The sequence below is a fragment of the Apis florea genome, unplaced genomic scaffold (assembly GCF_048593485.1).
Source record: "Apis florea isolate Af1SG1 unplaced genomic scaffold, ASM4859348v1 contig_2411_pilon, whole genome shotgun sequence".
Taxonomy (NCBI): Eukaryota; Metazoa; Arthropoda; class Insecta; order Hymenoptera; family Apidae; genus Apis; species Apis florea.
In genome coordinates this window covers 1,601,747-1,625,150 of record NW_028256580.1, presented here as the reverse complement: position 1 = coordinate 1,625,150, position 23,404 = coordinate 1,601,747, and the positions used below count along the sequence as shown (strand labels likewise).

General features: G+C 36.6%; 1 protein-coding gene and 2 long non-coding RNA genes across 6 annotated transcripts in view; 2 read left to right on the top strand and 1 right to left on the bottom strand.

The window, feature by feature from the left end:
- Nucleotides 1-1,835: 1,835 nt before the first annotated feature.
- On the top strand, nucleotides 1,836-23,225 carry LOC147658016 (uncharacterized). 3 transcript variants are annotated; one of them, XR_015291260.1, is made up of 6 exons: nucleotides 1,836-1,966; nucleotides 19,276-19,576; nucleotides 19,659-19,861; nucleotides 19,965-20,320; nucleotides 20,696-21,258; nucleotides 21,343-23,225. It is a non-coding gene; the product is annotated as an uncharacterized LOC147658016 (long non-coding RNA). The 3 variants fall into 3 exon arrangements; XR_015291261.1 differs by having other exon boundaries at nucleotides 19,276-19,861; nucleotides 21,343-21,906; nucleotides 23,056-23,225; XR_015291259.1 differs by having other exon boundaries at nucleotides 19,276-19,861.
- The window catches only part of fng (Fringe glycosyltransferase), a 67,417-nt gene continuing 48,610 nt past the window's right edge, over nucleotides 4,598-23,404 (bottom strand). The window contains exons 6-9 of one of the 2 annotated variants that reach the window (XM_003691792.4): nucleotides 20,804-20,889; nucleotides 9,225-9,390; nucleotides 7,433-7,518; nucleotides 4,598-5,997 (exon numbers count right to left, since the gene is read on the bottom strand). In XM_003691792.4, coding sequence (XP_003691840.1) covers nucleotides 5,940-5,997; nucleotides 7,433-7,518; nucleotides 9,225-9,390; nucleotides 20,804-20,889 — 396 coding nt within the window. In that variant the 3' untranslated portion in view covers nucleotides 4,598-5,939. The remainder of the gene's footprint in view (nucleotides 5,998-7,432; nucleotides 7,519-9,224; nucleotides 9,391-20,803; nucleotides 20,890-23,404) is intronic. The other variant, XM_086905114.1, reaches the window with a different exon arrangement.
- On the top strand, nucleotides 5,940-7,163 carry LOC147658017 (uncharacterized). The gene is made up of 2 exons (XR_015291262.1): nucleotides 5,940-6,069; nucleotides 6,443-7,163. It is a non-coding gene; the product is annotated as an uncharacterized LOC147658017 (long non-coding RNA).

The window sequence follows — 23,404 nt, the reverse complement described above, 5'->3', positions numbered from 1 at the left end:
TATTGGAAATTTTGCCCGATCTTACTGTTTCGAGGATGTTTTTGTATAATGGAAAAATCGATCGTACAATCGATCCTTCGGAAGAAAACGCTTTATATCTAGAAATCATGATATTCATCGTAAATTTTGAAAATTTTTAACTTCAGATCTGGACACGGTTAATACATATGCCTCCAACTTCTCCAGCTTTTCGCACAAATTTCGAAAATTTTAAAAATTTCTTCCATCTAAAAATGATAAAAAAAAAAAAAAAAAAAAAGAAAAAAAAATAATAAATCCTGCATCGCATAATCGAAAGACAAAACAAGCGTACTCCCTCTCCCCTCCCCCCCCCCCCCGCTTCCCCCTCCAACTCGACCGAAAAATTCTCGTGAGCGTGAGCTCATCATGGAAACGGGGATGTGTCGCGAATAATACGTCATTGTGACGCGAGCGAGCGAGCGAGCGTGAGAAAGAGAGGGGGAGGGGAGAGGAAGAGGTTGGAGAAGGGTGGAAATGTATTTAGGGATTTGCAGACCGGCCGAGGTGACGCAGGACGACGGTTTCGGGGATGGATTCTGGGTCCGAGGGGGTGGGCGGAGGCAGGAGAGCGGCTACTGAAACCGGGTCGTGGCACTGACAGTACGACCTACATACGATTCCTCCTCTCTCTTCCCCCCTCCACTCCTCTCCTTATCTCTGCCTCAGTGACGGAACCGCGATCGAGAACCGCCCTGTCATGTTGGCTTGGGACAGTTTCGAGAGGAACTTCCGAATTGCCTGCAGCTTCTGCACAGGAGAACAATGAGCAAAGAGAGGAGGAATTGGGAGGAGAATGGCGCGTGATCCATAAAGAATGATTTTTCGAGACTCGATCTCTCTCGTGTGAAATTTAAATTTCGATCGTTTTTTGAATGTATAACTTTTTCGAATGTTTGGTTTTTTCTCTTTTTTTTTTTGTCGTGTTTAATTTGTTTGGAAATAGACGAATGGAACGGATATGGTAATTTGGAAGACAAGACGCGAAAGACAATGGGCTGGAAAACTTGTTAATTGGACGTACTTCGAATGTTTGAAGTTCTCTTATTCTCCGACTCTTTATGATACGCTTGTATTAATTAATCCGCTTGTGACCAACAGTCGGTAAAGAGGTCGAATCGAATTGTTGACGAATATCAAACAATGAATCTTCACGATGAAATATATCAATCGAAATTTCATTACATTCAATTCTATTCTGTGTATCGTAAAAATAAAACGTGAATTGAAATTATTTGAAAATTTCATTATTGAATGAGTTTTGAGATTCGTTAGAATCGAAGAAGAATTAATTTGAACGTGGAAATCGACGAATTATTATTTCAGTTTGTTAAGGGAAAAAAATACGACGAAGAAAAAAAATATAAGGGTGCAAGGGTACATTACTCCAGCCCTGTTCTTACATCATCCCCTTTATCTGCTGGCCGCTGGCTGCAACCTCTTACGTCACCGGCTGTGACCGAGGATGCACTTTTTCCCACTCTTCCATCCAATATCCACATACATTATACATGTAAACAGTATCTATTTACCAATTTCTAGTAATAAAATACCAAAAACTGTATTGTGTCGATCGTTGCTTATATCGGTTCTAATAATCCAACATTGCCAACTTAATAATCTATATTGGTTGGAAAAATGGAACACAAAGAAGATGTAGATAAGAATCTCTAAAAAAAAAATTGTATGTAACATTTATTCCTCGCCAAATATAAAGGAATTTACCGAATATTCTTAATAATTTTTCCCCAATAAACGAAAATGGATGTCATCGAACCGTTCATAACCTAAAAAGTGCTCGACTTCTGTGACGTGTCTCCGCGAAACGGAGACGAATACGTTTCCGACGTGGAATTTCCGTTGCGACAAAACGCTATCGATTCGAAAGTATGCACGATGACAGGAAGTAGAGTCACCTGACGATATGAAACGTCCGTGAGAAAGAAACGTAAGTAATACTTTCTGGCGATCTCATTTCTCCAAACTTATCTGTCTATCATTGCGATTCGGACACTGATAGGTTATGTCATCAAATTTAGAATGAATGGAAATTTCATTTATGACGACAAATTTTTAGATTGGATCCAAATGAAATTATTTTACATTACGATTTTGAGATAAGTTTTTAAGCGTTTAACGATCGATTTTTATTTTTTATTTCGAGAGAGAAAAAAGAAAACAAAATTCATTTGTTGTTCGAATTTTTTTATCACGTTTTTCGATCGTTTCGTTAAGATCGAATCGATGGTTGATGAAAAATTTCAACTGAGGTTGATCGTATAAATTGGGCCAAAAAACGAGTGCCGTCCCAGCGCCATTAGAAATTGGTCTCACGCCCGGGGAAAAACGAAAGAGAGCGAGGAAAGGGGAAAAGAAATAAAGGAAAATGGTCTCGCGTCTCTCGGTATCCACGTCGCGTACCGTTCGCCTTTTGAGAATTCATAAATATTCGAGAAGAGAAAGGGGAGAGATGTATATCGTCGGGAAATTTCTTTACAATATTCCGACGTGACATGCGAAAAAGAGACACTTGGTCGACGTAAACGTTATTTATTGGAAAACTTTCCTTTCGTATCTAACCTCTATCCGGTTGCAATTTCGTCTTTTCTATCCTCTTTTGGTCAAACTATCAAAATATAGTATGCCAAGTGTCGCAAAAATATATTCTACCAATTCTCTTATTCGTGAATTAATTTTTTTCTTATCTCTTTTCGAATTATCGGTTTTAACACCTTGATTAATATCCCACATGTAATATGTTCATATGCATGAATAAAAGAATAAACGCCACAAAAATAAATTAACTAGATAGAAGTATATTAAAATTCAACTCTTCAAAGGCTGGTTCATTTTAATCCATTAACGAGAACGTTTCACGAAAAACACACTGCGTAAATGAAAATGCTTTCAGTGGAATTATAAAAGACTATTTCGGGATTAGAAAATGCGGTAAGATTATATCATTAAGATTAGGTACACCATTATAAAAAAAAAAAATAAATAAAAGAACATAATTGATGCTTATAAATGTTCAAAGACAGTGGCTCCATCTTGAATGCATCCTTGTATCTTTCCGTTACAGACAACCTAGAATTCTTTTCCAATCCACTCTTCCGTGTCGGCAACTGCATCCACGGAACTAAAAGTCACTTCTCGTAATATTCCTGTTTCTCTCATTCAGGCTGCTTCGAGGCAACATTTTTCTCTAATTTTCCTTAGAGGAAACCGTAGTTCCTCTAATTCCATTTTCATCGTGAAAACGTTCATTACGTCCCCTTAACCCTCAAGATACAAACCACTGAATATAATAATTAAATTAAAAATAATCTGTATCTGCAATAGATTGAAATTTATCTAATTTATTTAATTTATTTAATTAATGGAATCAGAGATGATTGCGAGCTCTAAAAACCATCAGTTTCCTACTCGTTAAAAAATTCATAATAAATTCAATGGCTGTGCACATATGCTGCACGCTTCCGGTTTAAATATATCGAACGGAAATCGCTCGTGCGCGCGAAAATGAAAATTCATACGAGAGAGGTGAAACACGCGAAAGCAGACTCATTCGTGATCTTTTCAATAATAAATAACTCCGTAAGAGATGATCGAGTGAAATTTTTACATATTAAACTTATGTATTTCACGAATATACTTTTGTGCAACTTTATATCTATGTTTTTTTTTATTAATGCACCATGAAAGAGCAATCGCGAAAAGTGATTCGTAAAAGAATCATCGTGAAACGATAACTTTGTTATATAGTATAGAAATAAATATTCTTTTTAAAAAAAAAAACATATGCGACGAGAAAATGTTTTTAAGAATTGTGAAAATTGTTTCTTTTTAATTGAAAAATGTAGAATATAATATGTAGAATGGAATGAATTGTTTAAATTGAAAACTTAAATGATAGGTAATGATAGGTAAATAAGAATCTGATAATAATAAAATAAAAATAATTAGTGAATGCGTAAAGAGAATGACTATCGACAATGTCAAAAAATATCTTCGTAACTTTATCGACTTATGATTTACCTCTGGTTTTCTTCATGACCGATGATCGCTATAGAATGAATATCGAAGAATAGTTATTTTCTTAATATTTTTATTGATGTTAGTACTAGTGAATGTGGAATGATAATTAAATTTCAACAAAATAATGTATGATATAACTTGATCTTGCAAGCGACGACATATTTCGAACATATAACAAAATATCGTTTGAAAGGATGCCATAAGCTATGAGAATCAAAGGTAAAAAAGAAGGGAGCAACTTTACCGACTTGATCGTATTTTAGATAGATGGAGATACTTGGACAGAAATCTCTCGATTCCGCGAATTTTTCAAATATACATGTGCTCTTCTTTACTTTGTAATATCAGAAATTAAATCGAACTCGAATCTTGAAATTTAACTTTCGATCATCTTCTGAAAAATTACAATATTCAGAGTCAAAACAAAATTTTTAAAATTTAACACAATATATTAATTAAGAATTTAAATGCATAGAATCAATTTTTCTGAACGAGGAAACAGGAAGAGGAATTATAACGAGGAGTGGATTAAAATTGTATCTGTCGTATAATAGGTACCGTGTATTATATAAAACCTCATTGTTACAATGCACGTAATTGTACATCCGCCATGTTTTCCGATCCCATCCAACGGAAACCCCGATTTTCTTTTCCCTTTTCCAGTGTTCGAGTGCAACAGGTGCACCGCGCAATACAACGAAGGAAAGAAGAACAATTAATCCGAACTGAAGTCGGTTAATGGATAATATTCCATTTCTCTCTTTGTGTATCTCATGATATTGCACACTTATTAAATCAATAGCACGCAAAACGGGAACGAAAAAAATCGGATACAATAATGTAATTGTTACTTCTTTGGATGAAATATTTTTATTTCGTTGTTAATTTAAAAAAGACGACGAACGAACGATTATTTTATCGTATTTTTTTCGATCAATCTAGTGCTGGTTTATCGTGGAATAAAGAATACATAATTCTACAAACCTAACCTCTGTCAAAGTTGCTGCTCATCGGAATAGCTTATCAAGTGAATAAGAATATTTTTGTGTCTTCGTTAACGATTATTTCATCAAACTATTACTATCTATCACTATCACTATTATTTTCTTAGATATATCTCACGCAAAGAAAAAATGGGATTGTATCCGATTTTCTCGAAACATATAGATACTACACAATCGACACAAAAGCACGAATCCACTCATACCTATTAAATATCACATGGTACGACCATCTGTTTATTTACACTGAGAGACTAGCTTAAGGTAATTCCATGACGCAGCGACGAGAATGTCGCCAAATACTCGAATATTTTTTTTTTTTTTTTTTTATGATACAACCAATTCATCCAGTGTTATCGATCGAAACAATCTTCTCGTTATATTTTCAACAACACGCGAACATCTAAAGAAAAAGAAATATCTCGTTTCGTATTTCTCTTCGTGTCGCTAAAAATATTAAATTCGAACGATAACTCCAGGTATTCCTACAAATTTCCTATATACAAAAACATCGAATACTTATACAATGATATACAACTTATATACAATACGAGAATACGATATAAAACTTTGACAAAAAATAAAAAAAAAATTCTTTGTTAAAATTTGATCATTGCGCAAAGAAAAAAAATTCTAATTTATTTAATTAAAACTAGACTTATGTGTTTTTAAATTTAAAAAAAAAGGGAGATTTTTTTTTAAAAACTCTACGTTAAAATCGATCTTTACGCGTATCTAACCCCTATATACAAAAGGTGAGACAATAACAAACATTTATTAACCGATCTCGATCTCGGTTAGTGAACCGATGGACGTTGCGGTTAGAGGCAACGTGAGATCGCACGATTCTCCTCTTGTTTGCGAGTTGGATCATCCGACTGGTCATCTGTGCGGGCAATTGGGTACGTGCGGGAACAGATGGCAGTGAATCGACCTGAATCTGTAATTAGAACAATATCGACACGTCGAGGCGCGAATATCTCGTTGTTGGTGGGGCGCTGTCGTACGTTGGGTAATTTGTGAACTATTTGTGAAATATATATTAATCGTGGCAAAGAGGAAGATTAGATCAAATTAGGTTAGGTTAAGGGGAAGAAATTGGGAAGAAATTGATGGAAAAGAAATAGAAGTTAGGAGATCGAAATATTAATTCGTATTAAAACTAAAGTAAATTTTGAGTAATCCAAGATTTTCTGAAACGATAAAAGTTAAAATTAACAGAGAAATTTTTGCCGTGACAATATCGTAAAGTTAAAATATCAAAAATGGATATTCATAAAATATATTCACCGATATATAAAAAAGTTAATAATTTTCATCCCAATTTCCTCTCACTCTTCAGAATCCCATTTTCGAGAAAATTTACAAGGAATCGATAATTCCAGGTAAAACGAACGAGACTCTTTCCTTTTCTCGAGCAACCGATACTTTCCAGAGGAGTATCTCGTTAATATTCATAGAAACGGAAGTTGGCCTGTCTCTCTGTGGAACTGATGCTCGCGTGTCGAGAATAAAACCGAGAGGAGGAAGAAAAATGAAAAAATAGCGCGGACAGGAAGGAACGGTGAAAAGAGGGAAACCTAAAAGGCCGTAGTAATTATAATAAAGTCAATTAAGAGCGGCGTGGCATCTTTGTCATTAACCTTCCGCCACTCTTCCGCTTTCGCCCCCTTTTCCTCGCGGACAGAGCAATTACCAGAGCGATTCGAGCTTCTGGAGACGGTAAAAGAAGAAACCCGGGGAAAACGAAGCGGATAGTTGATACTTGGAATGGAAAAGGACGAAAGGAGGAAGATAGCGTGCAACACGTAGCTCTGCTAATTACTCTTTCTCTTGCTACTCTCTGTTGTGCGCCCCCATACGACGATAAAAAGGATAGATTAGTTTCGTGGAAGTTCGACATTTTTCCAGGCGCTGTTCTCAATGATCAAGACGTTTGGAAAATGGAGAAGGTATATACGTACGATCGACCGATTATTCTTAGGATTAAAGTGATTGTATTAAAGAACGTTATCATGGTATTGGAAAAAAAAATATACCACGATATAATTAAATGATTATTTTTGTAAAAATTTTAAAGATTAGAATATTCGTATAAAGTTGTAATTATCGATTATCGATATTGATAATTTTTTTGATATATCATTTCTTATTCCGAGTTATTATTAAAAATACGATTTGCATTTAATAAATTTCAACGAAAAAATAATCAATTTCAACGATTTAATATTTTTCTCGATATTTCGAACAAAATAACCATGAGAAAGAAAATTAGAAAAAAATTGTAAATTATTTTCAATCGATTAATCGATAGAATCGCAACTCCAGTCCATGATTCTTTGAACTTTTGACGATAAAATATCAACGATACGCACCTTTTCGGATCATCCTTCATGTCGAAGCCGTCGATCTTGAGAATATTCCACTCGTCCCTCGGACCTTTCGAGTAGCTGAACGATACCTGGAACAAAAAGAGAACAAAAAATGGGGGATGGAATGTGAGAAATAATTTCGCTCGTAGTTAATCGATTATTATCGCCTCGGATTACGATTCGATACCGGTGTTGAGGCTATTGCGCAGGAAGAAACGTGCACGCTCGTTGGAAAGTAACGCGATATCGTTTATTTTCGCATACCATGAGTCTCGGGGCAACACGATCGTGGCACGATCGCGTGAAACGCGAGACCGATCGAGTTCTGCCAGCCAAACGAAAATATTTGTTCTGCAAGCGTTTTCGCGCTTACCTCGAAACGATGAAAAGTTTCACCTCGTTTCATATCTCGCGTCAGATCTTCCAGAACTCGATCGAGCGCGCACGTGTTTCAAATATTCATTCTCGAATAATAATTTCGCCCTGTTATTTAACTCCTCGTTGTACAATGACGAATCAGATGAGGTCTCAATCAACTCGTGGTCAAAATTTTGGGTCATAAATTAGACAATTGTTTTCGTGGTGGAGATGGAACAATTATCACGATTCTTATGCAATCTGTGTTACAAAAAAGTCGATATTTAAAGGAAAAATAGATAGGCTACCAATAAAAATGAAAATGATCCGATAATATTTTTCTCTTGAAATAAAATGATATTCCATATAAAAGCATGGCGCGTAAGAAAAACGTGTGTGGGATTATCAACGGTAGAATCTTGGAATTGCAGTGGTTACGGGTGGTAACGACACCTGGTGCACGTTGACGACGATCACCTGCTCGCATGCGGTGCAGAGCAACAAACGGAGGAAGGCAACAACGGTCGAATCAATTGGTCATTGTTCGGGTTCCACAGCGAGGAAAGAGACCGGCATTCACGGTGATTCATCGCGGGGATTATTCCATTACCCGCGATTAGACTTCACACTGCGACCCGTACGATCTTAATTTTCCCCCTCCCCCCCCCTCCACCTTTCATTCCTCGATTTTTTTAATCCACCGCCTCATACCGGATCAATTAATCAATCGTCGCTGGAACGCAGCCGAGATTGAGGTCTCGGAATGCCACGTATCATTCGATTTCACGTGGATCGATTCCCGTCGTGGAATTGTCAACGTAATTGGGATTGGGCGAGAAGGGATCCGGGGAATTGCGGGGAATTGCGCGAAAAAAGGTGAAATCTTCGGAATCAAATAATCGGGGATCGAAAAATTGGGAAGAACCGGGATTGGAATTGCGTGATTTTAAAGGATAACACGTCTTTCGAAATGTTTGGAATCTGAGATCCAATGGAATTGTCAATATTACGGGATTAAATAGGAGGAGAAAAATTACGAAGAAACGAGGAATTGCGTGCTTTCGAAGGATAACGTGCCTTTCGAAATGCCCGAGTCTGAGATCGTGGAATTGCCGACGGGGGGAGGAGGGGGGATCGAGAAGGAATCGGGGAATTGCGACGTGGAATTGCCGACGGGGGGGATCGAGAAGGAATCGGGGAATTGCGACGTGGAATTGCCGACGGGGGGAGGAGGGGGATCGAGAAGGAATCGGGGAATTGCGACGTGGAATTGCCGACGGGGGGAGGAGGGGGATCGAGAAGGAATCGGGGAATTGCGGCGTGGAATTGTCGATCTGGAATTTCGGAATTGCGTGGAATTTCACAATTTTGGAGAGCGACGTGTCTTTCGAAACTGGACAATTATCTCGTAATTCCCGAATAAAATTGAAAGACATACTTGCTCGTCGAAAGTGTCCTTGTTGAGGAACTTCATGGGCTCCAGATGGGAATGGAATTGCTCGACGACGGTTAGTTGTTTCTTGAGCAAGTGTTCGATAATGTATCCCATCGTCACGTCATCCGGCAGTCTAATTCTGTCGCCCACAGTAATGAACTTTCCACCTCTGAAAGAAAGCACATACGGAGTTATTTCTCCGTTCCGCCATTTCTATCGATTTATCATTATCATCGTGCGAAACATTCGACAAAATTTTCACGAATTGCTCGTTCGATAATTCAATATCGCTACTTTACTCACATTAACTCCCTAGGAGATAGAAAAATAATCGATTCTCTTAAAATTGTCTTAAGCATTTTTAAAAATGTATCCAAACGCTTTTCCAACACGATTCAGGACAAAAATTCTCGCCAATTGCTCGCTCGATAACTCGTTCGATAACTACCTTACCATCACTCCCAATTCCCCCCACGAAATAAAAAATAACCTAAATTTCACTAGAATCCTCCCAAGAATTTAAAAATGTATTTTCCACTTCTTTCCTCTCTCTCTCTCCCTCCCCCCCCCTCCCCAAGATTTAAACGTCTCCTCTTACCACGAATCCTTCGAAGCGATTCATGGCGCGTTTCCAGTAAAATAAACTGCGTCCCCGATTTACTCGCGAAATCTTGGATCGAGGAAATGAATTAACCCCATAAATTTCGTCCAACCCGAGGCAAGCAACGTGTTCCAACGAATCACGGGACGTTTCCTCGTCCTTTTTCGCGCGGATTTTGTCGTGAACTTTCCTATGGACCGCGCCCACCTCGTGGACTAGGATTATCCGGTGTTTATTACCGTCGCGCCTCGGGTGGTCGCGAGGTAAAGGGGAAGGGCGGAAAGGGAAGGAAGCCGATAAATTCCGCGCCTCCGCGCAAAGTCTGGGTGTCCAGGAAACCATTGCGAATATTATTTATGATTATTAGGTTATATATGGAAACGTGTATATAACGCACGTTTATGGTTATATATGGATATCGTGCAAATGGTGGAAAGAGGTTAGGTTGGCTAAGTCTTGTGGCCTACGTCTCAAGAAATGAAACGTTCCAAGAATTTTTCAATTGGACAGATCTATCGGTCTATAAGGAACGGAAGGGGAAGGGAGCGAATGATAACGATGGCGTGACTGCAAGCGGAGCGAATCATAGGCTGATCGTCGGTAAGAGCGAAAGTTAGGTACACGGAAGAGAGAAAGAAGACTCGAGAGGGGAACTCGAAGAAATTTTATTTAATTTTGCTATAATATTAAAAAAATCGATAATTTATTAAAGTCTTAAGAAATAAATCGATAATATTTAAAAGAATAATTTTTTGTTAGGATAATTTAAACAAAATGTACATATAGACAGTCAATCAACATAAATTATATCCTCCGTACGATCAATAATCAACTATTTAATTGTCGAAAAATAATAATAGAGAGTTAAATGTACAACTATAAAATTCCACGCGTACAAAAACACACCGTTTAAATAAATGAAAAATATCCATTAGACGCAACTAATCAAAAACTTACGCCTTGCCAATAAAAATCCAATCGAAAGAGAGAAAGAAAAGCGGTTGAGAGGATATTCGAGATCATCGACCTTCCCCCCCTTTTTGGAGGGATCAAAAAGTCCCTCCTTTTAAAAAATCGAAAGAGGAAAGACGCGAATGGGGGGGGGGAGGGGAGAAGGAGGGGAAGACGAGAAAGGCGAGAAATATTAGAATCAGATAATTGGAAAGTAACGAGGGGCCCCGTTTAATTGTCGGATCTTGGGACCCCGATTCGACCCTTAATTTACCTTGCATTCCAGCCTTGTAGATTCAGCCGTGGCGAAGAAGAACACCTGCCTGTTGCTCGTCCTCTCCTCTCCACCATCGTGGAAACGCGCATTTATTAAGAGACCGGTTCGAATATCGACCATAACGAATTTCCATCGATTGCATCGAGATAATTCGATCTATTAATTGCACCGATCTCTCTCTCTCTCTCTCTCTCTTCTCTCTCTCTCTCTCTATTCTTTTCGAGAACGCGTGGCGAATCAGGTGCCACGCGAGCGCGTAACAGAACGCGACACGGCTCGACAAGCTTGAAATTATTTTCCACGCCGCTTTCGAGACGCTTCGTTTCGCGATCTACCACCGGTTAATCTCGTTCCTTAGCCTTTTTTTTTTTTTTTTTTTTTTTTTGGAACGAGAGATGTCGATTTTTGTAATCGAGCGAAGCTTCGTATTAGTCGTATTAGCCTTTCTCGGATAACGATCTTTCCATGTTTGAATTTGCCGCCATCGAAAATTTTCGTATATTTCGATCTTAGGAAGGAAAGTCGAGGTAACAGGGTTATGATAATTTTGTATTGTGATCGATCGTCATTTTTGTCGATATTTTTTTATTAATAGACGATGGATCCGTTTTGGATCATTCGACGGCGGATATTTGAGTTTGTTCGAATCTTTCGTCTTCCATATTCGAATTTACCGCCATTTTCGTATATTTCGATTTTAGGGAGAAAAGTCGTGGTAATAAGATTATGGTAATTTTTCATTGCAATCGACCGCCATTTTTACCGATTTTTTTTTATTAATAGAGGATGGATCCGTTTTGGATCATTCGACGGCGGATATTTGAGTTTGTTCGAATCTTTCGTCTTCCATATTCGAATTTACCGCCATTTTCGTATATTTCGATTTTAGGGAGAAAAGTCGTGGTAATAAGATTATGGTAATTTTTCATTGCAATCGACCGCCATTTTTACCGATTTTTTTTATTACTAGAGGATGGATCCGTTTCGGATCATTCGACGGCGGATATTTGAGTTTGTTCGAATCTTTCGTCTTCCATATTCGAATTTACCGCCATTTTCGTATATTTCGATTTTAGGGAGAAAAGTCGTGGTAATAAGATTATGGTAATTTTTCATTGCAATATAATAATCGTCATTTTTGTCGATTTTTTTTTTTACCAATTAATGGATTATCGGACGATGGATGTTCGAATTTTTTACCTTTCACGTTCAAATTTATCGTCACGGAACAAGCAACTTTCTTATGGAACGATATTCTTACGTTGCAATAGCCATTTTTTTTACACCGATTTTGAAGAGGAAGAAACGAAAAATTTCGACTTTTCTCCGCGATTTTCCAACCGTTCCACAACGATCGAATCCAAACCTGTAAAATAAATCAATACAGGTCAGAAACCCCAACATTTCTCCCGATTACAACCCCCCACCCCACCCACCCCCTCCTCCCCCCCTCCCCTAAACGAATCGTTAAATTCAACACGAATTCTCAGAACGAGATCGATCGAAAACCATCTCCACAAACCGCCTCTCCCACGATCTCCCCCCCCCCCCCCTCTTCCTCTTCCTCCAGGAAGGGAGGGGATCGTCAAACGCGCAAAACGAAAGGACGAAAATTCCAGCGGACGTTGATCGAGCAGCCGGGGCGAGAAGACGGTTGACCCGCGGCGGACATAAATCGTGCCAATTAGAGCGGCGACCGGTAGTCGCGGGGGCCCGCGGGCCCCCGCCGCTTGTATATCGCGCGGCACCTCCTCTTCACCGGGGGCTGCACGTGAGAGAACACCAAGGGACAAATGTCTCAAAGGCTCGCCGCCGCCTCCCTGTGGACCGCCTATCGTACATTTGTCCTCAACGGGGCCGAGGATAAATCGAGGGCCATAAGGGGCGGATCCTCCTCCCGACCCGGGCCGAGGAGAAGGGGGGGCTCGTCACTTTTCACGATCACGAATTTTCTTGCTGCGTTATAACACGCTCCTTTTTTTCTTTCTTCAAGTCGAAAAAAATATTTACGCGTGTCTTTTTCGAGTCCAGGGAGAAAGTATTTCTTATGCGAATGCGTTTAATAATTAATTTTTCTCAAGGAGCGGATTTTCTTTTTTTTTTTTTTTTTGATACATGATCGTTGTTAACGTGATAATCGAGTTTTTTTTTCAGAACGTTGGGACGATTTTTATGTTATATAGTGATTTTTGAAGTATCGTTTTTATCCGATTGGCAATCGAGGATAAAGGAAAAGGATCGAAGGAATGGTTGGAAGGATGAGGGATAATGGAGGAGGATCTTGAAGAGGGTTTCACAACTCGGTTGTTTCGTCTATTCGAGCGCACCTGTGCGTTCTTTCTGCGTTTCCAGTCCTCGTTGCATTGCAAATAAGGATTAGCCGCGACCTAACCTAACGAGCCTTCCTTTGCATCGTGTACATCTCTTCGATCGATTTCCTTGTTTACTTAATTTCAAAATTAATCAATTTCCATCGTTATTTCACGAACGATTATTAACGATTGTTCTTTGGGCGTATTTTTTAAAAATATTTCGAAGAAATATAAATAGAATTCTTTAACCAACTTGTCGATCGTTTAATCGTAGCCAGATTCGCTATTTGTTACCGTACGTCGATAATTTTATGAGCGGTGCAGCAATAAATAGTCTCGTCGATCGTCATGTTGGTTATTTCTTAACAAAAAGTAATGATATCGATGAAATTTCGTAGATAATTTTATGGATCGTATAAATGGAGGCGTTGATGTCGTTTGTTTTGACGAGAATAAATAAGTATTCTGAAAAGTAAAACGATGTAACAAAAATTCAAAAATCCGTCGAATTTTTCAGTATTTTACCAATGAATTAATAATTGAAAAAATCGTTCAAATTATATTCACAGTTGATTAATTGAAGTGAATGGAGTCGATTAGTAATATTCCAAACATCCTATAAATAAAATTTCGTTATTATAATCCACTGAAAAAATAACTAGTTAAAATATAGTCTTAATAAAGTTACTAAATAATAATTTCATTTGAAATTTAACTTACGTTGTTCGATGCTTTGAATAATAAATTATTCAAATTTATCGAACAAATCTTAACTTCGATTATCAAAAAGATTTTCCCCACTTTTGGTGCGAATCGAGTCAAAAATCGATCCACAATCTTCCCCGTTTGTTATCGTTCCCCTTATTATTCCCCTCCACGCTCCAACCGTCTCCAACACCGAAAAATCGAATAAACAATTTCTTTCCCTATCCCGTCCCGACAAATTTCTCACGCTTCCCCCTCTCACGCAGTCTCTCCGAGCTTCCCGATACCCGAAAATTTTCGCTACGTTCACAGCCCAATTAACAGCGACCTCTATAGACCAAAATATTCTTCGTTTATTTCTCGTCTAATTAACGTTTTCCAAGAGTCGATCGTTCTCGTCGAAAGAAAGTTCCTAAACCAGGCAAGCTCTACGAAACGGAGGAAAGGAGTTCCAAGGAAAAAGGAGCGTGGAGGAGAGACGAAGAGGAGCGCTCATTAGCGAATACCATCGACTCGATTCGAGAATTCACCGTACCTCTGCGCGCGTCTCTTGGCTCTTTTTAATTGGCCAGATTAGTCCCGAAATCGCGTATACCCTTTCCACTACGCTACCCCCTCCACCAGGCCGTCGCCTCCATCTTTGTTCCCTCGACGCAGGGTCTATCGTTCCATCCTTCATTCGCCTGTTGCACGCGCTGCCTCTGGTGGACATAAGGCGGACCAGTGTCCTTTCTGCACCGCCGACACGGAATATCGGCCTCGTTAAAATACCTGGAGGACCGCGACGAAATCGAAATTTCGAGGTTACACGAAAGGGAAGGGAACACGAGGGAGGGAGAGAGGGAATCGAAGCCTTCCGTCTTCGTCTGTTCGGTGCTAAATAACCAAGGACAGATCCCGCTGATACCGACGCGGTTCATTTCGATCTTTTTCTCCACGGTTTCCGCTTTATCTCTCCACCTGTTTTTCGCGCTGTTCTGTTTTACAAGCATTCCGCGCGATCTTCTTCTGGAACTGGGATGAGTAGAGATGGAACGAATTATATGGTGTATAAATAGATTTGAATTTAAATTAGGTAGTTTTAGAGTTGAACGAAATAGAATGAAGATGATGGATGAAATGAAATATGTAAGAATATGATAAAATAAATTTTTGAAATTGACTCCAATTTGTAAATATATATTGCACTTCCTAACTAATTCCATTCATAATAAAACATTTCTAAATTTTTTAAGAAATTTTGATTCTGAATATTTTAATTCAAAATTCTTCGTTATTTTGATTTGTTATTTGTAAATATTATTACAAATTAGACTTATTGTTGATTAATTGACACGATAATAACCGAAAATCGTTAAAAGTGCAATATTTCTTTTCTCGTTTCGATACAGATATATTTATTTAAATGATATAAGTATGAAATAAATTGAGATTTGTGATTTTCTGTAAAATTAATTGGCAAGTAATATAACCTAATGACGCATCGAACAGAAGAAAATAAAAATTCACGATAAATTTCTATCACTAAACAAGTATCATTTATTAACCGTTCGTTAAGAATTCTTCTCTAACGACTTTTAGCAAACAAATCCATCAAAGATACGAAAGGAAATGGCATGGAGGCTTCGAAAGGAAGAACGAGAAGAGAACTTGACTCGAGATCGATTATCGATCCCGCGATCGAAACTATCGACCGCCTTGCGCACGTACTGCCACTTCATTCGTTTCCAATCGGAGATGGAACAAATGGCCGAGTCGATCCTCAACAGACGCGATGGATCTTTATCGATGCGAACGTGCCAACGCCGATCACAATCGATTCGATTGAGACATATATTCCACTATATACTTGGATATCGGTTTTAATTAGAAATGTTCCTTATTTTATTCTTACCGAATGAATAAATTAATCGGTGCCATTTCTGAATCTTAATTTAATTAAGAGTTTGATACGTATTGTTTAATTTTGTATCTATATATAATTTTAAATGGTTGTGATGCAAAAGAAATATTCATTTCCATGAATAAGACACGAATAAAGATAAAATTAATAACAAAAATATATTCAATTTAATAAAAATAAGATAAAATTGATTTTGTTATAAACTTATTTTTCTTTTTTTTTTTTAAGTAAATTCATTAATGATTATCCATGATGATTATTAGATTAAAATTTTATATATAATAATAATATCTGTTACATTCCCAGTTAAAAATGGTATTGAAAATCTTGTTTAAAAATCAAAGATCTTCAGAATTAACACGCGATCAATAATATAGAAGAATTTTTACAATTTTACAATTTCACAAGTTCTATTTTTCTGAAAAATTCTTAAAATAGACGAATAGTCCAAAGTCATCGAATATCTCTTCCGAAACATTCCCATGACTGAACCCTTTCACCCAAGAAAATTCTCATCAACGCTCCCCTGTTATATATCTTTCTCATCGCGACGATAAACGTAAAAGTAAAAAAATACCACGGCAAAAACGCGAGCTGTCTTCACCATCGCTAAGCAAGAGTCGAGCTACACGATCGATTTCCACACTATCCCCTTTTCTCATCTCGGAGAATCAAAACACCATAAGACTAACAAACCGTGAAATTAGAAAATCAAGCTAAACTATCCCGGTACTTTTCAAACGAGATATAATTATTCCAAAACCGAGATTCCTCCATAAAATAACTGTTGAGATTTATCGTCTCACGTAAAAAAAATCCCTATCGTCAACATTTCCTCGTCGGGATAGTTAATGTCACCGACCATTTTAATCGCCCATTCGTTTCGTATCTTCTTAACCTAAGATTAGGTAGTAAAAACGAGGAAAGCAGCATACTTACAAGCAAATTCAAACCAATATTATTCAATATGCAAAGTGTTTATAGTTATAAACAACAAGAATTACAAGTAAAACAATATATCATATAACAGCAGTGTCACTGAAAACAAAAATATTTTACTGGTTTTACCGGTAAAAAAACAGTTGAGAATGGTCGATTTGCAAACACAACAATACTTGGTTACAACATTTGAACACAGAGGTCTCCACTTGACCACAAAAATGCAAGCTAAAAATGCTAACCTCACAAATCTCTTTTCTTCACACTTCTCATTTCGCTTAACTTGTAATTACACTCTTATCATGGAGACTTTAATGGAAAGACGAATAAAAACAAAGTTTCACGCATCAATGATGAGAATCGAACAAAGGAGAAGGATGAGGAAGCAGAGTCGATCTCTTTGATTCCATTATTGCTCGATCTAATTGGATTCCACCACGCGATCGCGGGCTGCAACGTCTATAAACCCGCGGCCGACGAAACCAATTTGGGCATTCCTACGGATACGTGGCCGGTGGATCCGTCGTCGATCTATAGATCACTCGCCGCTACCTGTGCCAGTGATGGCTTGCCCAAATTTTCGACCGTGCGATCCCCGATCGTGCAAAAGCCGCCTCCGGTATTCGAGATACGACCGCGGCTTCGGGGGAAACTCAATTTTCGTGGGATGAGGTGAGGAGAGATTTGGTTTCGATCGAACGTGCTGAGATTTGATCGATTCTATCTTGCTCGTGAAACACCATTCGGTTTTTTCGGATTGTTCGGATTTTTTTACGACTTTTTTCGATAGATTGACGAAATCGAAAGTTATGGTTTGGCGATTCGTTCTCAACTGAAATACCGTATCTTGTACTTTACGTACGTTTTTAAAGTGAGGTTAATTCATAAATAAATATGTATGTCTTTAAAGTGAAATTATTTTGCAAATGAATATTACGTTCTCAAAGTAAGGTTAATTAGAAATGTGTATATTTTTAAAATGAATTTAGTTTATGAATGAGAAAATATCGTATTTAATTACAATCTCGTTTTCATATCTTTATTGGCAGTAATTTTGAAAATACACTTCGTATTTATTTATATTTACTCACTTTCTTCCAAAGAGATTACTTTAATTGATTAATATAATTGATAAACCTTTGGATAAATAAACTCATTTTATCGAGATGCAAAAGAAAAAAAATTAATGTGTTTCATTTAAAATTAAATTCGCAAGTGTACATGCAGAATCGAGTTGGAACGAGTGCGTGCGTAAACGTGGGTGGCGATCTGTGCAGACTCATTGTAAATGCACTCGTCGTGTTCATCGTTAATTAAGATCCATCTCCGCAAGGTCTGGCGGAACCAGTCCTCGTCCAACCTCGACGGCCAATAAGATGGAAAAGTCAAGAGATTCCCTCCTTATCGCGAAATCTCCATCGATCGATCGATCAATCTTCCTCTTCCATAGAAAATCAGAATCAACCTATTCTAACTTAACCTAGCTTAATCTAATAGTAAATAGATATCGACATGTTCGAGTAACAAAGTAACAAAGAGACATCGATTCCTTTTGATATTTTGGCTTTTGATTATACATATCGATACCAGATCGAAATTCGTAAACTAGTATCGATAGAATTAGTCACATCGATTCCTTTTTATATTTTTGCCTTTGATACATTTCGATATCAGATCGAGATTCGCAAACTAGTATCGATAGAATCAATCAGATCATTAAGAGTAAATAGAAAGAAGAAAACAATTTGCAGTGATATTGTTCGAAGAATAAAAACACTAGGTAAGGAAAGTAGCAGCAATGGTGGTGCTTCACAGAACCCGTAAAAGTGATTTGTTCTGCTATTAACAAGACGCGGATAGCAGGAACGTTAATGGAAAATTATCGACAGTTACGAGACTCGATACACCGTTACGACTGGTGAACGTCGTAAATAACAGTCGGTTATATGTTTGAAAATACCTTAAAGGCGTCTAGTTTCTTGCACCGTGGCGAGTTAACCTATAACCGGAATGCGTCGAGCGATTTCGAATCCGAAACATCTTTAAAACGCAAATTTTTCAAACGCAGAAGAAACTTCGTATCTTTTTTGAAAAATAAAGTATCGCGAAAAATCGTAAACTTTATTCCACTTGAAGAAATATTTCATGCTTTATTCGGAAGAAAGACAAGAGGATCAGAGACGCTTTAACCTCGTCAAGCTCGAAGAATGAGATACGTCATTTTCGAAGAAAAGGAAAAATATTATCGAGTCTCGGCAATCTCTTTTCTATATAAAAAAAAAAAAATCAAAAGAAAATGGAAATATCAAAGATTAGTTGAAGAGTTAGTTAAAAACGTAAGAATTGACAGGTTCTACTTTTTTCAGAAAACAAAGGATGGAAAAACAGAAAATCAAAAACTGTCCAATTGGTGAGTAAATAAGAAAGAAAAGAAAAAAATGAAATAATGAATAATAGAAAGAAAGAGAGAAGGAATAGTGCTCTCAACGTCCCTGAATGAGAAAGCGGTTCGATGCACTTGCACGATTCTTTCCTCTGTATCTCTACTCCGCCTTCCGTGCAGACGTGTTGCAACACAAGGGGAACCAGTGTACAAGATAATGCCAGCACGATGTACACTAGGTAGAGAAGAAACGGAAGATTGAACCGATTGGAAAGCCCTCCCAGGTGCCAGGCTTCTTCGTTGCTCTGTTTCTTTCTCTCTGCCTGTTTCCTGTATCTTTTTCCTTATTTCTTTTCTTTCTCGCAGGATATTAAAATAGGAGAATGTCGTTGAAATAAATTGGAAAAAATATCTTAGATTCGTCGATCTATGTAAATATAACTCGTCTTCTATTTTAATTTACAGATTTGTTATAATTATTCTATTACAGTAACTGATTAGACTGATATCGTAAATGACAATGTTCAAGAATTTTATGCATAAATAAAATTTTCATCACGTTAAAAAAGGTTAGTAATCACGTTATTCAAATCATTAGATTAATGATCTAGGATTAATTTAATCACCAATATCGTCCTACGACAAAACTTTAATCCTAACCTCAATTTTCAGAATTTTCTTTACCTCGTATGGAAAGTTTCGAATGTTATTACATAAAAGACAGTTGAAATTCGAAAGATTTTTTCCAGTTTTTTCCAAAGTAAGTGATAAAGAAGCATCGTGAAGAGGAAAAAGCACGTGGTTAGACAATTACCAGCGATTATAAAACGATTCGATCGAGCGGATCAAGAAGATTCGAAATCGCTACGAATCACTCCACTTAAAGCGATCAAAATGGTTGATCGCGACGTCGCTATCCACATTATTATCAATAAGTTCGTCTCGAGAAGCAATTCGAACGAAGCTACGCCGACGTTTATGTCGTGGACCCTCGTCAATCATTATTTACCGACGGGCAACAGTGGTCGGTTGGTTGTCTTCGATTCCTCTGCGCCTTGCCGAGCAATCGTTTCATTTTAAAACAATAATCTACTATCTTCTACATAGAATAACCCCTACTGATATTAACTACCATATAATAATTGATCCTTCACGTAAAAAAAAAGAAAAAAAAAAATACAAAATATATTTAATATTTTTCTTATATAATAAAATTTATGTGTATTTCAATGGCTCAGAAATTTTTATAATGTGATCATATTTTATTAATATAAAAAAAACTATTATAAAATATTTTTATGTATAAAAGATCAATCATTATATAAAAAATAATATGTATGTGTTATTCTATCAATTCTTTACAAAAATCAAGTGTATTTCTGAACTTTTTCTATTCTTTTCAGTGACTCAACATAAAATTTATCGAGCAATTCGCAAATGATTAAACATCGACTACGATACAAAAATTATTGAAAATAATCCAAGAATCTGGAGAGAAAGTTAATACTTACCCAGCAACTGGTGTCATTTTCATCGCAAGCGCTCTGCTAATGCAAAATCCGGCGCCACCTGTCGCAAACCAGAATTTCACCTTTTGCTGCAACAGAAAAACCAATCTGGTTATTCGATAGCGAAAAAAATTTCTAATCTTCAAGTATTCAGGTTCGTGATCGATTGTTCATGAAACGCTCGATCGATCCCTGTCGCGTACACCGATCATCGTCCATGACTTTCCGGATTGGGGCCACGATCGATTACACCTTGACGCATCGATAATCTATAATACGCTTCTACCTTCTTTGGGACAAATTACGATCGAGCTGTACCGTAACGGTTAGAATATTCGATCTTTGATTGAAATTGATTGGCATTACATCGGTGAATAAATTTTATTTCATTCTTTTTCCGTCGATGGATGAGGAGAGATTAAGAGAGAAAGACAAGTGACAGATACACATCGACCGAGGTATTTGATTGGAAATAATGTTTTATATATATATATATATATATATATATATCAATAAAATTTGAATTTAAAAACTTTCTCAAGTTTCAGAGAATCGTTGATGATCGTGCTTGAGATATTCTATTGGAAATAATTATCTAATATACTAGTGAATTATGAAATTAGGAGGAATTATTATTAATCAAGTTTCGAAGAGTGGATGATCCAAATATTCGATTATAACATTCTTTTTTTTTTTATGAAATCGATGAATCATGAAATTGAGATTGAAAATTATACTATGATAAAAAAATTGCAAATGATTTTTCCTGACATCAAGTATTATATCGTATATCGTCTATCTCACAATCGAAAAGGACAATCTTCCACTCCGGGTGGAATGGAGAAAACGAGAATCCTGTTCGAGAATACTTGAATGAAAAGGCAAAAAAGAAAAAGAAGAAAGGTATTTCCGATCTTCCCAACGACCTGGAAATTCGATACGAGAAAATCATCTACTCGTGAAACGTATGGATACAAGTAGATTTTTCGAAAGAGATCATTTATATCAATGAAATTTTATACAAGATATTGAGAATCATAGTGGCTTAAATAACATTGTAATTACTTTGAGAAATTTATATTAAGAAATTAATATTTAAGAAAAAGGTAATTTTTATTATATATTTTTATATTCTTCGATTTCATTATTGAATTGGTTTTAATTTGTAAGTAATATGTTGAGATAACTTAACTAGTAGTTAATTTAAAATTACACGAAATAATAAAGTATAGTTTCATTTTTTATTGATAATGCCTAAATGACAATAAGCGGAATTAGAAAGCACTATAAATAGAGCATCGTTTTATTTATACGAACGTTTTCGTCGTATAACGATTAAAAAAATATACATTCTATTCATGATATAAAATTTTTTCAAAAATTTTGAATTTTAAAAACATATTCAAACGATCGAATTTCTCGTTAATAAATGATCACGGCCCAATATTTCGAATATGCATAGTCTCGGTCGGTAGAAGCGCGCGTACGAAACGGTGCACGGGAGTATTGTGGGGTTTTTTGAAGGAGACCGGTTTCATTGGTTAGATACGCACGTGCAGCATGCCTCAGTTCACGGTTGTTCGTCATGTACCACGCCTAGCCTATGAGGAAAGGAGCACGAGTTCTAGACCGGCGGCGAGATAGTATCGCTGCCATGGATATAGTCCAGCACTAAGAGGTTGCCTCTAATAGCCTCAAGCCACGAGGAGATCGAGGCTCGACACGCTCGATTTCCTCCCGATTTCTCGCGAATAAATCTCTTACGAGAAGTGGAAGAAAAAATTTTATCCATTTTTCTCGATTATTTAGTTTCACTTTTCGTTTCGTTCCAATTTATTTCGAATAGAATTTCGAAAGAATCAGATATCTGCTAGATGCATTTATTATCATATATTATCTTTTTTTATAAAGAATAGAAGAAAAAATTGTATTTTTTTTGATTCTATTTGTTATGCCTCACTTTTCCTTTCAAATAATTTCATTAAAAAGTATTCCTAATGATAGAAATTTCGTCTAATTATTATTATCCATTTATGTAAAGTTCATCAATTCCAAACAATCGTCAAAACTATTATTATATGTATAAAATTAACCTAAAAATTATTGTCGATATTATAATTAGATTATATGTATAGATTAAATCTATATAAGACGAATGAAAATTAGAATTGTGACAGGACTTCACGGATGCATTAGATATAGACTGATCGAATGGATCGATCTCTACGATCTCTTTTTTTCTTTTTTTCTTTCAGGATTTCTATTTAAATAACACGAGGGTAGAGGAGTCACGAGGAATCCGTGGAATTCCAGAGTCAACTCACTACTTTGCATAACACTTCTTATGTTTAATTTCTCCATGATTTGAGGTTATGTAGAGAACTTTATAAGTTTTCCTCTGTGTATTATATTTATTTTTTAAGAAGCAATCTATTTTAATCATTTAATACAACAATAATGTAATATGGAATTGAGAACGAATGAAATTTTAAAAGTTTAATTCCAAATTCGATCCAAATTAAATCGATGTCTTTTTGTAAATTTGGAATTTTAATAATTTGTCATTGATATAAATTACATGAAGAAATGAAAAAAAAAAGTATA